The sequence below is a fragment of the Penaeus japonicus genome, unplaced genomic scaffold (genome assembly GCF_977035675.1).
Source record: "Penaeus japonicus unplaced genomic scaffold, GWHDUDI00000001_assembly GWHDUDI00000015, whole genome shotgun sequence".
In the NCBI taxonomy this organism is placed as follows: Eukaryota; Metazoa; Arthropoda; class Malacostraca; order Decapoda; family Penaeidae; genus Penaeus; species Penaeus japonicus.
The window spans coordinates 14,476,535-14,491,534 of record NW_028234417.1 but is presented as its reverse complement, the minus strand read 5'-3'; the positions used below and the strand labels follow the sequence as shown (position 1 = coordinate 14,491,534).

Below are 15,000 nucleotides of genomic sequence, written 5' to 3'. Positions count from 1 at the left end.
TATTATTAGGGTTATAATTGCCAACGTCGGATTTTTTATCACTATCATTATTATTACTGTAATTATTATCCTCATTATCATTGCTATTATCATTAGCATTATTGCTATTATCATTATTATTATTATTACTACCATCATTGTCATTGTTATTGTTACTATTGTTATCATAATTACGATCATGATTATCATTATCATCAATATCTTTATCAACATTATTATCCTTATCATTACTGTCATTATCATAATCATCATTATTATCATACTTGTCATTAGTATCATTATCATCATCACTGTTGTTATTATTGTTATTATCACTATCATTGTTATTATAATTATCATTATTGTTATCATTGTTATAATTATTAATATTTTCATTGTTATTGTTATTTATCATTATCAGTATCACCATTGTTATCATTATGTTCATCACAATCATCATCATATATCATCACTGCGATAATTCATTTTCAGCAATAAAACTGACATGAGAAAGGTTTTCTTTGTAAATTTCCGAAATGTGTCACATAACCTCGCGCTAGAAACAAGATCTCATCAGAAATCAGGTAATCATTTCAGATTTTGTTTTTGTCTTTAACAATTCAGAAAATATAAAGCAAGCTTCATCAAATGAAAATAAAATATAATGATAACAACAATGTTGATAATAATAATAATGATGATGATGATGATAATGATCATGACAATAATGATAATAATGATGATTGCGATTATATTAATAAAAATAATAATGATCATAATGATAATGATGATAATAATGATAATGGTAATGATAATGAGGATAATAGTAGCAAAAATGATTTTGATGATGTTAATGGTGATAATGATAGAAATGATTATAGTAATGACAAAGATAATAACAATGATAAAAATGATAATAATAATGATAATGATAATTACAGCAATAACAATAACAACGATAATGATGATAACAATGATAAGGACGATCGAAATAATTTGATAAAACACACACTCTTGACAACAGAACATAAAGAAAAAAAAGACAAACAAACAAAATTCGTGTCAAAAGAAAAACCACAGAATACATTAGAAACATTTTATTTGTAGTGGTAATAATAATCAAGATACAGAGTAATTGCATAATCCCAGTCACACGAATAAAGTTTTAATCCAAAGTATACACATCTGTACATCATAATCTCCCTAACGGCATTTACACAACTATACACACAAACACTGTTTTCTACGTCTGTTCGGTTACGGTGCTTTTGGGGGGGGGGGAGACTTCTTTAAAAAAATGTTTTTTTTTTCTTTTCTTTTTTGACTTTCTGTTTTGTTTTATCTCATGTATTCTGATTATTTGGATGTGCTAATTATTGTTCTTTTTTTTTTTAAATTGATTTGTTTTATTCTTTAAGGTTGATGGAGAATTTGGTTAATTTCGTTTAAAAAAAATGGTGTTAATTATCATATGTTTATTATGCTGGTATTATTATCATTTCTTAAATATTATGATCCTTATTGTTATTATTACGGTCAGTATAATTATTGTCAGCAATATCATAATCGTTGTCATTTCAGTCATACGCAATGTCAATATGAGACCGATAACAAAAATCACGTTAGCATAGCACTGTCTTCCTCCCGTTTCCTCGTATGTGATCGGTTATGCGATGCTGAAGCCCGAGTGACAAGGGTTTTCCGTCAGCAAGGGTGAGTTTCCTATTTACAAATGCATATTAAGTGAGCCTTGTCGCCGTGGGGACCTCAGCATCGCTAAACGACAACTTAATCTAATTTGTCTGGCACCATAAGAAAAGCTTGGGGAGGGGAGAGGAGGGGGAGGGGGGGGGGAGGAGGATGAAGATGAGGATGAGGAGGATGGGTGATGGGTATGGGAGGGAGGGAGGGTAGAGAGGGACAGGGGAAGGGAGGGGGGGAGGGGTTAAGGGATGGGGAGGTGAGTGAAAGTAGAAGAGGGGTTTCGGGAGGTAGATATCCGTGAATAAAAGTCATAATAAATTCTAATGAATCATGTCCGTTTCACTAAAGCGTTTTTTTTTTTCCCTCCGTGAACTCCTCTCCCCCTCCACCTCCCTCCCCCATCCAGTATTAGGGCGTTATTGCAGGTTAAGAATATAACAGGATGAACCTTACGAGCTAAAGAAGGTCAGCATGGACGTCATATCACAATCACTTAAGTGCTAGATTATCAGTAAAGTGAATGTTAGATCGACCATACGGAGTGAGGAACCGCTGCGGTAGGTATGGAAGGTAAATATTTTCATCTTTTTTGGAAAAAAGCAAATATTAAAACAAACCATTATTTTTTTCCATTTCAACGTTCTTAACTCTAAACTATGTACAAAATACACAAAAAACGTGTCTATCACTATTATACTACAGATTTAGCATTCACATAAAATTGGACTAGTATCCACATTACAGTTTGATATCAGGTAGGTTATGCTACGCCGACTATCCCCAGAAATGCAAGGTCATGGTCGAGAACATGATAACAGATATGGAAGTTAAGATCCACGTGAACCTTTGTTTTTAGAAAGAAAATAAATTAATTTGGTGATGAGAGTAATCATAAGATTTGCGCTTTTCAGACACTTACAAGATGTGTAGTAGTTGAGGAGTAAAAAGAAATAAAAGGTATAACAATGATTCTGAAATGATTCATTATAAAGAACACTTTTGAGAAGAGGGATAATTTCAAACCAGACACGTAATAACAGAAGAATAAAAAAAAACTTTTATTTCTGATCTTTCTAATAGAAAAAAAAAGTTTTCATATTTCATAAAAAGGATTTTCGGATTGAAACCTTCCCACGTTTGAGTTTCTTTTGTTTATTTGTTTCTCTTTTAATTCCTATATATATATATAACCTTTTACAAGACATATATATTGCATGATGCATCAGATCGGATCAACCGCCAAGAGGAGACGATATTGAGTAATGTGATATTCATCTCGAAGACAATTTGAACAGAAATTCAATGCGTGAACATGGGCTGTTGGTGAAAACATGATGAAACCGCAGAACTCTTAAGATTCGAAAGACTGTTAAAAAGCCTTTATCTTTTTGTTTTGTTTTTAAATATATACACACCTATATATAAGATTCGCATGTTTCTCTATTTCATTTTCGTCTGTGGCCAAAGGTCAGTTATCAACTACCACGGGAAAAAAGATAAGAATGGGTTCCGTAACATCCTGACGATTCTTAACCACTTGTGAACAGTTTAGACAAGTCATACTTACGAAAAGGGCAATGGATATTAACTTTTTTCCTTTTTAAATATATCACAAATATACAGTAAAGCTCGATCTGCGAGTATTTAATTCATAGAGACAGAATTTGAAGAATAAATGTAATGCTGGGATTCGTGTCTAACTTGTTTATTTTTTAGATTATTATTTTGTTCCTTAAATGCGTAATTATAAAATTCGTAAAATGTATCTGACTTTGAACGTTGCAGTTCGTGTGGCATCCAAATACCTTTTTTTAAATTATCATTTTAAAGCACATGTATATACAATATATAGATGAACTATCATATATTACATAAACAACACTCGAACCCAAAATAATCATGAAGTTCGGTTGTTTCGTTTTTTTTTTTTTTTTTCGTCTGAAGTTAGTGCGAAAAAGTCCTTGTCGGCGCTGTCAAAAAGCCAACCAAACTTCACTTATATCCAGGTCGCGCCAGCGCCGCCAACACCGGAAGCCGTGTCTGCAATCGCTGTCCCTCACTGCATGTTGGGCTGCAGGTCACGGCTCGAAGGGCAGTCGAGGGCGTCCAGCGCGGAGGCGGCGGCGGCGGCGGCAGCGGCGGAGTGGCCGGCCAGCGCGCCCATGTGTGTCTGGGGCGGGGCCGAGGGCGCGGAGGGCGACTCGTGCTCGTCCAGGTTGTGCTTCAGCCTCTTGGACTCGGACTGCTCGTCGTCTTCCTCTTGGTCGTCGTCTCTGTAACCCTCGACGGCCTCCTCTTGCTTCCTCTTGGCTGAGGCCATCTCTGCGGCGTGGCGCTTCCGCCATTTTGTGCGCCGGTTCTGGAACCACACCTGCGGGCAGAAAACGGCCTGTCAACACGATGCGCACACGAACAAAATTGTCGGAGGGGAAAAAATAAAAAAAATAAGACCAGGAAGAAGAAGGGGGAGACGGAGAACAAGAAAATATTACATCAGTTTACATATGTTATATACAAAAATCATTATAGTTCTTTCAGAAAACCAAGAACGGCAAAAACAAACAACCAATCAAGACACCAAAAAGCTTAAACCTAAGAAAAATAATAGGAGAAGATGTCTTTACAAATACATTCCGATTTCCAATAAAAAAAAAAAAAACTTCCATATAAACGCGACATAAAACTCCCGTTATTGCTACATAGCGGAGTGCGCTATCCCGACAATTGGCGATTATATTATTTTTCCTTTTCCAAATCTCTCGATTATCCGAATATGACGTGTGAATGTGTCTTTATGAGATGAAGTCGAGAGATAAGAGCTTTTGTTTTGTTATCTCAAGTAGGCCTATCTGTCTTTGGTAATTTGTCAATGAATTTACTATCGCTATCAGGTGTTCATGTTTAATTATTACGCTTCTGTACACCAGCGATGTAGGCCTATCGATAAGGAAGACCGTAGCGCTCAAGTGGTCTTTGAAGAGCTTGTGATCTAATAATAGTAAAGATAAATGATAAAACCGATAGCAAAGCCTGTGAAAACACGAAGTCTTTCTCGGGGAAAATTCAAAATCTCACCTCCAAAATAAAGATGATTCCACAACGACGTAGCGTAAACACGTATCAACCGAAAGCGTTTATGATAAGTGTCGGTGATTTTCCCTTTTCGAGAAGAGGCGCCATTGGAACGCCGTATGGTCACTCAGGACCGACTACGGAACAGCTGCAATCTTTTTAAAAACAAGCGATTTTCTCTTATTTCCTACCTCTTTCTTCATTCCCGTTTCTACTTTGAACGCGTCGCAGTGCCGCCCGATAACATCCTTAAATATTAAGCTTACGGTTAATACTCCTCGATAACCCATCACGACCAAAAGGAATTAAATACGAAAACGATTGTCACTTTATCGCCAGATGGGATTAGGTCCGATCAATCCCGCGCCTATACGTGCTCAATCGGCTTCACATGCCCAAACAAAGGATTAAGCGGGCAAACACAAACAGATGACGATCGCCACTTGACTCGCCTCGGGCCTGTTCGCGCGCCCTTGTTACTCCAGTTGCGAAATGGCGGGATCGTTTACGGAAAATACCGCTTGTCTTCTTTTTTCCTGTTGAGGATGATGTACGTGCGTATATGCAATTCGCGCGCATTTGAGAGACGGATGTATGTGTACGATAAATCGCGGTGTCGTATTTTATGCCTTCCAGGAATTATACCGACCTTCCGCCACTCCCCCTTCCCCCCACTAAAAGCAGAAGAGAATAATAATAATAAAATGTGAACCGTCGACAAGAACATCGAGGCGAAAATAGGTTAGGCAGGTCTTTGAGGGCAAGGGGGGAGAGGGGTAAGGGAGGAAGGAGGGAGGAGGAGGAGGAGGAGGAGGAGGAAGGAAGGGGAATCCCCGCCAGTGGCTTTCAGCATTTATGATCTAAACTGGGCGGAAGAACTAGCAGGCGATGTACCATTTGGTGCGTTAGGGGAAAGGAAGAGGGGGGAGGAGGACGGGGAGGGAAAGGGGGAAGGAGAGGGATCAAAGGAAGGGAGGAGGGAGGGTAGGGAGGGCAGGAGAGGGATCAAAAGCAGGGGGGGAGGAGGAGTAGGAGGAGGAGGAAGGGAGGAGGGGGTTGTGTGTATCTCTCTCTCTCTCTCGGGTAATACCGGAACATGATGGAACTCTCGCATTACTTGCCTACCTCCATTGTCAGATTATCCTTCGCTGTTGTAGGTGACATTACCTCCCTATTCCGACCGCGAGAGCCCCGAGGTGTATTAGCCCTTAATCCCTGAGCGCATAAGGGCCGAAATGGGGGCCGCGCTAAAGATAGGGTTCGGCTGTTATGACTGACAAATGGGCCGATTGTATTTTATTGAAAGTTGGCGGTGCGTTGCGTCTGAGCGAGTGTATGTGATTGACACTGTAGAGACAACAAGGGGGGAGGGGGAGGGGGGAGAGGTGGCGGGGAAGGATTGGGGAAGGGGGAGGGGCGGAGAAAGATGGGGAGGGAGGAGGATAGGAGGAGAGAGGAGAGGAGAGAAGGGGAAGGAAGGGGGAAGAAAGGGGGACAGGGAGTTGGGAAGGGAAGGGAAGAGAAGAGAAGAGAGAGAGAGAGAGAGAGAGAAAAGACAATATAGAAAAAAGGAATACAACCACACATGATAATAATAATAATGAAAATTATGATAACAACAACAACAACAATGATAATGATAATTATAATTATTATTATTATCATTGTCATAACAACATTGATAATAATGATAGTAGTAACGATATTACAAAAAAAATATCCTGGTAATAACAATAGGAATAGTAATAACAGTAATAATAATAAAATGATCATAATGATAACAATAACAGAAATAGCACTAACGATAATAACAATGACAATAGACCAATAATAAAAAAAAACTAATACAAAAGTACGGAGAAGAAAAAGAAGAAGAAGAAAAACAAACAAATGCTAAGAAATAAAGTCCCAATTTCCTCTCTATCTTGAGACGCATGACGACGCGCATGACGCATGGCCGTTAAAAACACAGTCGATTCCTCGCGCTTCCGTCACTCTCGCTATAATGATAACCATATCAGCTATTCAGAGGCCTATAATAATTCTAAGTAGGAAGGGAGTAGGCCTATGTCGTCATATAACGCGCAGTCGGCCATAATCCTGATTGCTTTGTGTGTCTTTTTTATTATTGTTTTTTTTTTCTTTTTTTTTTCTTTTTTTTTTGTCGTTCTTTTCGGGTGTTTGTGTGAGGAGTTTCGTTCTCTTTCTCTTTCTTTCTCTCTCTTATTCCCTTCTCTTCTCTTTTCTTTACTTATATTTCCTCTTTCTTTTATTTATTTGATTTTTCCCTTTTTCCTCTGTTTTTTTTTCTTTCATTCTCCTTCTCTTCGTTAACATATTTCTCGTCTCTTTCATATTCCTCTTTCTTGTTTACCTTTCCTCTTCTTTTTCCTCTCTATCTTATCTGCTTAATTATCCTCCTATTTCTCTTCTTTCCCCAGTCTTCTTACTCTTCCCCTTTTCTTCTTCACCCTCATCCCATATTCTTCCTGTTCTTCCTCCCCTTTCTCCCCTTCCTTCTCTTCCTCCTCCTCCCTTTCCTCCCCTTCCTCTTACTATTCCTCCCCCTCCCCTTCTTCCTCTTCCTCCCCTTCCTCCTCCTCCTCCTCCTACTCCTCTTTCTCCTCCTCCTCCCCTTCCTCCTCTTCCTCTTCCTTACTCGCCTTTCCCTTCCTCCCTCTTGCCCGCCAATGATAGATGTTGCCGAATGTTTTATTCATTGTCTCGTATCAGCTTTGAAGGAAATAAAGGCTGCGTTTTCTATTAATTCTTGACTCCGCGTGTATAAACCCGGGAAATGTTTAAAGGCAAAAAAAAAAAAAAAAAAAAAAAAAAAAAAAAAAAAAAAAAAAAAAGCATCTACAAAAGGATCAAACAAAGGGATCAAGATAGAAGGGGAGGAGGGGGTGAGGGTAGGGTAGAGGGCAGAGGGAATAGCAAGTGGACTCAAAACACAGGGGGGAAATAGCGAAGAGTGAGAGAGAGAGAGAGAGAGAGAGAGAGAGAGAGAGAGAGAGAGAGAGAGAGAGAGAGAGAGAGAGAGAGAGAGAGAGAGAGAGAGAGAGAGAGAGAGAGAGAGAGAGAGAGAGAGAGAGAGACTAAAGGGAAAAAGAAAGTCGAGAGTAAAAAAAAAAAAAAAAAACGCAATAAAAGAATGAAAGAAAGAAAAAAAGACGTTGTAAAAGGAAAAACAAAATCGGAATGATTGATAGAATTCATGGTAGGCTAATACAGAATCAGATCTGAATTTCAAATCGGATCTAATCGTAAAGATCCTATATCGCTGTCCAATCGTCTGGAAGAGGAAACTTTGAAGACCCCGTTTTGGGAAAGCGAGTTTTCGGGGAGGGGGAGGGGAGGGAGGGAGGGAGGGAGGGTGGGAGGGAGAGAGGTAGGGAGGGAGGAGGGTGGAGGGAGTGAGGAAGGTGGAGGAAAAGAAGAGAGAGTGAGGGAGAGGAGTGAAAGGGAGGAGGAGGATGGTCGGGGGGGGGGAGGGGGAAGGAGAAGAAGAGGAGGAGGAAGAGGAGGGAGGGGAGGAGGAAGAGGAAGAAAGAGGGTGAGGAGGAGGAGGAAGACAAGCAACGAACAGGAGAGGAGGGGGAAGAAGAGAAAATTAAGGAAGAGGTGGATGAGGAGGAGAAGGTGGAGGAGTAGGAGGAGGAGGAGTAGTAGTAGGAGGAGGAGAAGGAGGAGGAGAAGGAGGAGGAGGAGGAGGAGAAGGAGGCGGAGACAAGAGAGGCAAGAGAAGCGTAGCTCTGATCAGAATTTCATTGTCTTTTATACTTTTCAAACTCGCTGGGCTTTTGTTGACCGATGAACCGAGGAACAAGGATTAGTGCTGAATTTGTAACGAGAATTGAAAATCTACAGGGGCGAATTCAGGATATTTATGGACGAAGGGACTGAGGCGCTGTCAGGGAGGTATTTCCGAAGGCTTTAGGTGTGGGTGGGAGAGAGGGAGGGGACCACCAAGCCGGAAAAAGGAGCACTTGGACATTTATACATATATATATATATATAATATATATATATATATATATTATATATGTATATATTATATATATATGTATATATATATTATATATATGTATATATATACACATATGTGTATGTATATATATATAAATATATATATATATATAATATATATATATATATATATATATATATATATATATGCGTGTGTGTGTGTGTGTGTGTGTGTGTGTGTGTGTGTGTGTGTGTGTGTCTGTGTGTGTGTGTGTGTGTGTGTGTGTTCTCCTTCTCCCTCACGCACACACACATATCGCATCGCTAACAAATAGCACTGCGCTCACAGACAAAGGAAGGATCAGAAGACTACACACACACTCACACCCGCACATACAAACACACACAAGCTCGCAACACAAGGTAATCCGTACATACAGATGAACACAACACGCATCCGTACATAGACAACAACGAGCTTGCGTGCATGCGTGCGTGCATGTGTGCGTGCGTGCGTGCGTGCGTGCGTGCGTGCCTCCAGTGTGTATGACGTTTCCCGCACTAACGGGGAGCGCCGGAGACAGCAGCCGCCTCTTGCCGACCGCAGCGCCGGCCGCCCGCAACAAATTATCAGTAATTCAACTCTCATAATTAATGCGAAACTTTGTATGAATTATACGAGTTTAAAATGATCCAACCTAATTAAGGCAGTAATAGCCGGGATTTAAGAGTAAAATTGGCAGTATTAAGGCTGGGCTCGAGACCGAAGCGGCCAGCACGAGCGAAGGTAAAAGCATAACATCGCTCGTGTCATTCGCTCGTTATGCAATATTTCTATTGCTGATGTATTGATTTTTATCTGTTTATTTCGTTTTTTTTTAAATCGTTGTTATTGTTATCACCATCACTGGTTTTATCCTTATTACAAATATCATTATCATCATCATTATTATTATCATCATTATTATCAATATCAGTGGTATTATTATCATTATCATCATTATCATTATTACATATATTATTATTCGTATTAACATCACATTATGATGATAATTGACAATCTAATTATAACAATAATTATGATAATGGTAATAGTATTAATGGTAGTAAGAATACTAACTTTTTCCTAAAGAACAGTGCCTTGGGGTGAAGACACTCTAAGAAGGAACTATAGTATTTATGGGCGAAGGAGAGACTTTTAAGGGAAGAAACAGCGAGGGAGAGAGAGAGAGAGAGAGAGAGAGAGAGAGAGAGAGAGAGAGAGAGAGAGAGAGAGAGAGAGAGAGAGAGAGAGAGAGAGAGAGAGAGAGAGAGAGAGAGAGAGAGAGAGAGAGAGAGAGGAGAGAGGAGAGAGAGAAGAGAGGAGAGAGAGAGAGAGAGAGGGGGAGAGAGAGAGAGAGAGAGAGAGAGAGAGAGAGAGGGAGAAAGGTGGGGGTGAAGAAAAGGGGAGAAGGTGGGGGAGAAGGGAGAGGTTGGGGAGGTCGGATAAGGATAGAGAGGGTGAGGAAAGGGGAAAATATAAGGGAGTCAGGATTGGAGACAGAGAGAGAGAGAGAGGGGGTAGTAGGCAAAGAGAGGGAAAGAGGGGAGGGGGAGGGAGAGGGAGAGAGGATGAGGGTGGAGGGGGGGGGGGCGCGTCTCCCCTGCGGTCACCAGGATGGCAGGATAAATACGCCGGGTTGAGGATACAGCAGATAAAACACATTGCTGGCGAAATCCAATTTGTAGGATAAACCCCTTGCCGTATTCAAACGCAATGGAGGATGAGTAGGGGGAGAGGGAGGGAGGGAGGGAGGGAGGGAGGGAGGAGGGTGGGGGTGGAGGAGGAGGAGGAGGAGGAGGAGGAGGAGGAGGAGGAGGAGGAGGAGGAGGAGGAGGAAGAAGAAGAAAAGGAGTAGGAGAGGGCGGATGATAATCATGATCATGATAATGATGGTCATCAAATCTGAATAGATAAATATCGAGAGAGAAGAAAGGAGAGAGAGAGAGAGGGGATAAAGAGAGAGAGAAAGAGAAAGAGAGAGAGAGAGAGAGAGAGAGAGAGAGAGAGAGAGAGAGAGAGAGAGAGAGAGAGAGAGAGAGAGAGAGAGAGAGAGAGAGAGAGAGAGAGAGAGAGAGAGAGAGAGAGAGAGAGAGAGAGAGAGAGAGAGAGAGAGAGAGAGAGAGAGAGAGAGAGAGAGAGAGAGAGATAGAGAGAGGAGAGAGAAAGAGAGACATAAATATAAAGAGAACATAATGTCATTCGCAGTCATAATAGACATATATCAAAGCTTTACACCCGGCCTACACATCACACCTCATTCATTTTATCCCCCTTCCTCCCCACCCCCCTCTCTTTTCCTGACCCCCCCCCTCTTATTTCCAAGTTATAAGTTAGGTATCACTTTCTCTCTCTCTCTCTCTTTCTCTTTAGTATACCTATAGCGAGATATCGAGGGATATCTATAGGCTCTCTTAGCTGAGGGTTGAAAATACCCCCCTACTCTTCTCCCCCCCCTCCCTACACATTCACATCTCCCGTCCTTCCTCATTCTCCACCACCTACCCCCCCCCCCTCATTCGCTACTCCCCTCTTCCTCCCCCTGACCCCGCCCTCCCTCCACAACCCCCTACGCCCCCTCCTCCCCACAATCCCTTATCCCGCCCTCCCCCACTACCCCCCACCCCCTCCATGCTACTTTGCCTAACGACAACACAATATGTGGGTTCCGGCCAGGTCCCATAAATCACTTGTGCTCTGGACTCACACACACCCATTCTCAACCCCCCCCCCCACCCCTCTTTTGAAACCCCCATTTTGTTATTGCTCTCGCTATAGATATCATAAAGAGAGAGAGAGAGAGACGGAGGGAGGGAGAGAGAGAAAGAGAGAGAGAGAGAGAGAGAGAGAGAGAGAGAGAGAGAGAGAGAGAGAGAGAGAGAGAGAGAGAGAGAGAGAGAGAGAGAGAGAGAGAGAGAGAGAAAGAGAGGAGAGAGAGAGAGAGAGAGAGAGAGAGAGAGAGAGAGAGAGAGAGAGAGAGAGAGAGAGAGAGAGAGAGAGAGAGAGAGAGAGAGAGAAAGAGCTATAAAATCAAAATGGAAAAATAAGGCAAAGAAAAAAAAAGAAGACGAATAAAACAGATCCGACTCCTCCCTACGCACACAAAAGAATTACCGACGGCGTCTCCGAGACCATTTTGAAGTTCTTCTCTCTAGCGAGACTCGAGGAGCGACGCCCTCCTCCCGCCCGCACGCCCACCTGACCACCCACCAAAACAAAAACACAATATCCACGCCCCTTGCTCTATTACAACCCCCCTCCCTCCTTCCCCCCTATTCACCCCTCCCTCCTTTTACACTCCTCCCTCTCACTCCCATGCCCTCCCCTATCCCCCTCCCCCTCTTTTATGGTCATAGTGCATCCCCACCTCTACAATATGTCGGGCCCCCTCTCCCCCTCCCCCTCCCCCTCCCCCACATCCCCATCAGCCTATAAAACACAGCCTGCTTATGTTCCCCTAGCGTTCTTATTTTGCCGCATATCAGTTGCCATTAGCACCCAATAAATATTGCCGTAAATATTCTCGTGTCATGTAGACAATACACACCATCGCCTCCGGGGTGTAAATAAATTGTAAATATTGGCGTTTGCTGATTTGTGAATGCTGTAAATCGCTTGGCTCAAGATGGCGGCGTCGTGTCTACACCACCGTCACGGAATATAAATCAAGGTGTGTGTGTTTGTGTCTGTCTTTTTTTGAACTCTTTTTGGCGGGAAGTGACGAATTGTAAAAAATGGCTGCCGATGTACCCTAACTCCATTTTCTTGATGGCGACGGTACGAGTATGAAATACGGTGGTCTTATTGAAAGAGAAAGAGGGAGAAAAAAATGAATATTAGATACAAAGAAAAGGAAATACAATAGAGAAATAGAGAGGGTAAGCGTAAACATTCACATGCCCACGTAAATATATAACCCAGCGACCTCCATGATTCACGAGAAACCATAACTCCAGCATTAATGACAAAAGTAAAAGCGCGGGGAAGAAATAGTAATTGTAGTTTATACAGTAGCTTCCAAAGATTTCATTTTCTCCCGTGTCGCGCCAGTGTGAATGTTGACTCCCGGGGGAAACTGCAATGTTCTCGGACAAGATTACTCCTTGGCCCAGCGCCTCCTTGATGTCGCGCCAAACTTGCTTATTTTCTGTTTATGTCGCCCGATACTGACTGTTGTTGCTTTTGTTGTGTCGTTGTCGTCGTTTGGGAGAATGTATAGGAGGGGGGAGGGCTGCTCAGGATGGTGCGATAGTGTTAATACACTAATTCTTAGCGCGATAACACACATGCGTGTGGAGGAGCTCCTACATGAACACATACACACACACGTACACGCACACTAACACACACACACACACACTTACATTCACACACACACACACACACACACACACACACACACACACACACACACACACACACACACTTACACTCACACACACACACACTTACACTCACACACACACACACACACACACACGCACACACACAAACGCACGCACGCACGCACGCACACACAAACACACACACGTGTGGCAGAGACAGCACCGCACGCGCACGCGCACTGCAGGCCGTGCGCGGCTGGCTGCTCCCTCTGATGGAGGAGAGCAGCGCCAACGGTTCACCTTCGTCCCTCACGAGCGCACGTCATGGTTACTATTTCATCCGAGCATTCCGGTTGGTTCTTTATATCTCCGGCCAAAATCTCCCACTCCGTTTGTATTTTGCGAGCCAATTTTTCTCCCGGCTCTCTGTGAATACCAGATGTACCGGAAATATTAGCTTTTCCAAAATTATACCTCTCTATGCGCCGAGACAACGAGAGAGAGAGCTTCCCTCCCTCCCTCCCTCCCTTCCTCCTTCCTCCTCCCTTTCCCTGCTCCCTTCTCCTTCTCCTTCCTCCCTCCTCCTCCCCCCTCAGTTGGGTTCGCTTCACTTGCCAGAACCCGTCTTGGGGGAGGAAGGGAGGGAGGGGAGGGACTCATCTCCTCCACCATCTTACCTTCTTCCTCCTCCTCTCCTTCCCTATCTTCTTCTTTCTCTTTCTTTTACTTCTTACTTTCCCCTCTTCTCATCTCCTTCCCCCTCTCCCTCTCCCTCCCCTCCTCCTAAGACACCCCCTGAGAGGGAGGGAGATGGCACCTCCGTCGCCGAAGACAGGTCGTCCTTGCATCGACGCTCAACAAAAGTCGTCACAGCCACGACGTCGAGACAACAATCACGACGACCCTGCCTCCTTCCGGCCTGAGACACGACTATGTAAAACACTCGACGACTTATGTTCTAAAAGTCAGATAAGTTTTCCCATAAAGTCTACCTAGCTCTAGTGCTCTCTTGGAATACGAGTGAGAAGGAGGAGGAGGAGGAAGAGGAGGGGGAGGAGGAGGGGGAGGAGGAGGAAAAGGAGGAGGAAGAGGAGGAGGAGGAAGAGGAAGAGGAGAAGGAGGAGGAGGAGGAGGAAAAGGAAGAAGAAGACGATGAAAAGGAGGAGGAGAAGATGAACGTGAAAAAAAGATGAAGAAGAAGAAGAAGAAAAAGAAGAAGAGAAGATGAAGAAGAAAAAGAATAAGATGAAGAAGGAGAAGAGGAAGAAGGAGAAAGTGAAAAGGAATCCTGTCGAGATTTTCTCCACTTGTATATTTACGTTGTTGCTGTACGCGGCTTTGATATCACAAAATAGGAGAGACGAGAATTATTGATGAAAACTGAAATTCCGATACAAATATATTTTCTCCCGTACATAGGACATCGAAGGCGGCGGCAGAAGGTGAGGAAGGAAAAGAGAGAGAGAGAGAGAGAGAGAGAGAGAGAGAGAGAGAGAGAGAGAGAGAGAGAGAGAGAGAGAGAGAGAGAGAGAGAGAGAGAGAGAGAGAGAGAGAGAGAGAGAGAGAGAGAGAGAGAGAGAGAGAGAGAGAGAGAGAGAGAAAGAGAGAGAAAGAAAGAGAAAGAGAGAGAAAGAGGAAGAGAAAGAGTTAAGCTAGAGAAAGCACAAGGAAAAGAGAGAAAGAAAGAGACAAATAAAGGGAGAAAAAGAGAGGAGTGAGAAGACAAAATCCAACGGCGAAGACACTCGAGATGGCAAGACCCGCGCGCTCTGCCGCCGGAGCGCCGATCCCGCGCCGACATGTCGAAAAATGTATCCGCCGGCCGGAACCTGACATAGGCATTTGCTCTTCTGCATTAGGCCCGGGTCGCTCCGCTGCACAACATCATTTGCTTCATTGCAACTCCAGGAG

General features: G+C 43.0%; 1 protein-coding gene across 2 annotated transcripts in view; it reads right to left on the bottom strand.

The window, feature by feature from the left end:
- Positions 1–2,819: 2,819 nt before the first annotated feature.
- Positions 2,820–15,000, bottom strand: part of LOC122258829 (homeobox protein Nkx-6.2) — a 51,270-nt gene continuing 39,089 nt past the window's right edge. For both annotated transcript variants that reach the window (XM_043025066.2, XM_043025067.2), the window contains exon 3: positions 2,820–4,054. In XM_043025066.2, coding sequence (XP_042881000.1) covers positions 3,740–4,054 — 315 coding nt within the window. In that variant the 3' untranslated portion in view covers positions 2,820–3,739. The remainder of the gene's footprint in view (positions 4,055–15,000) is intronic.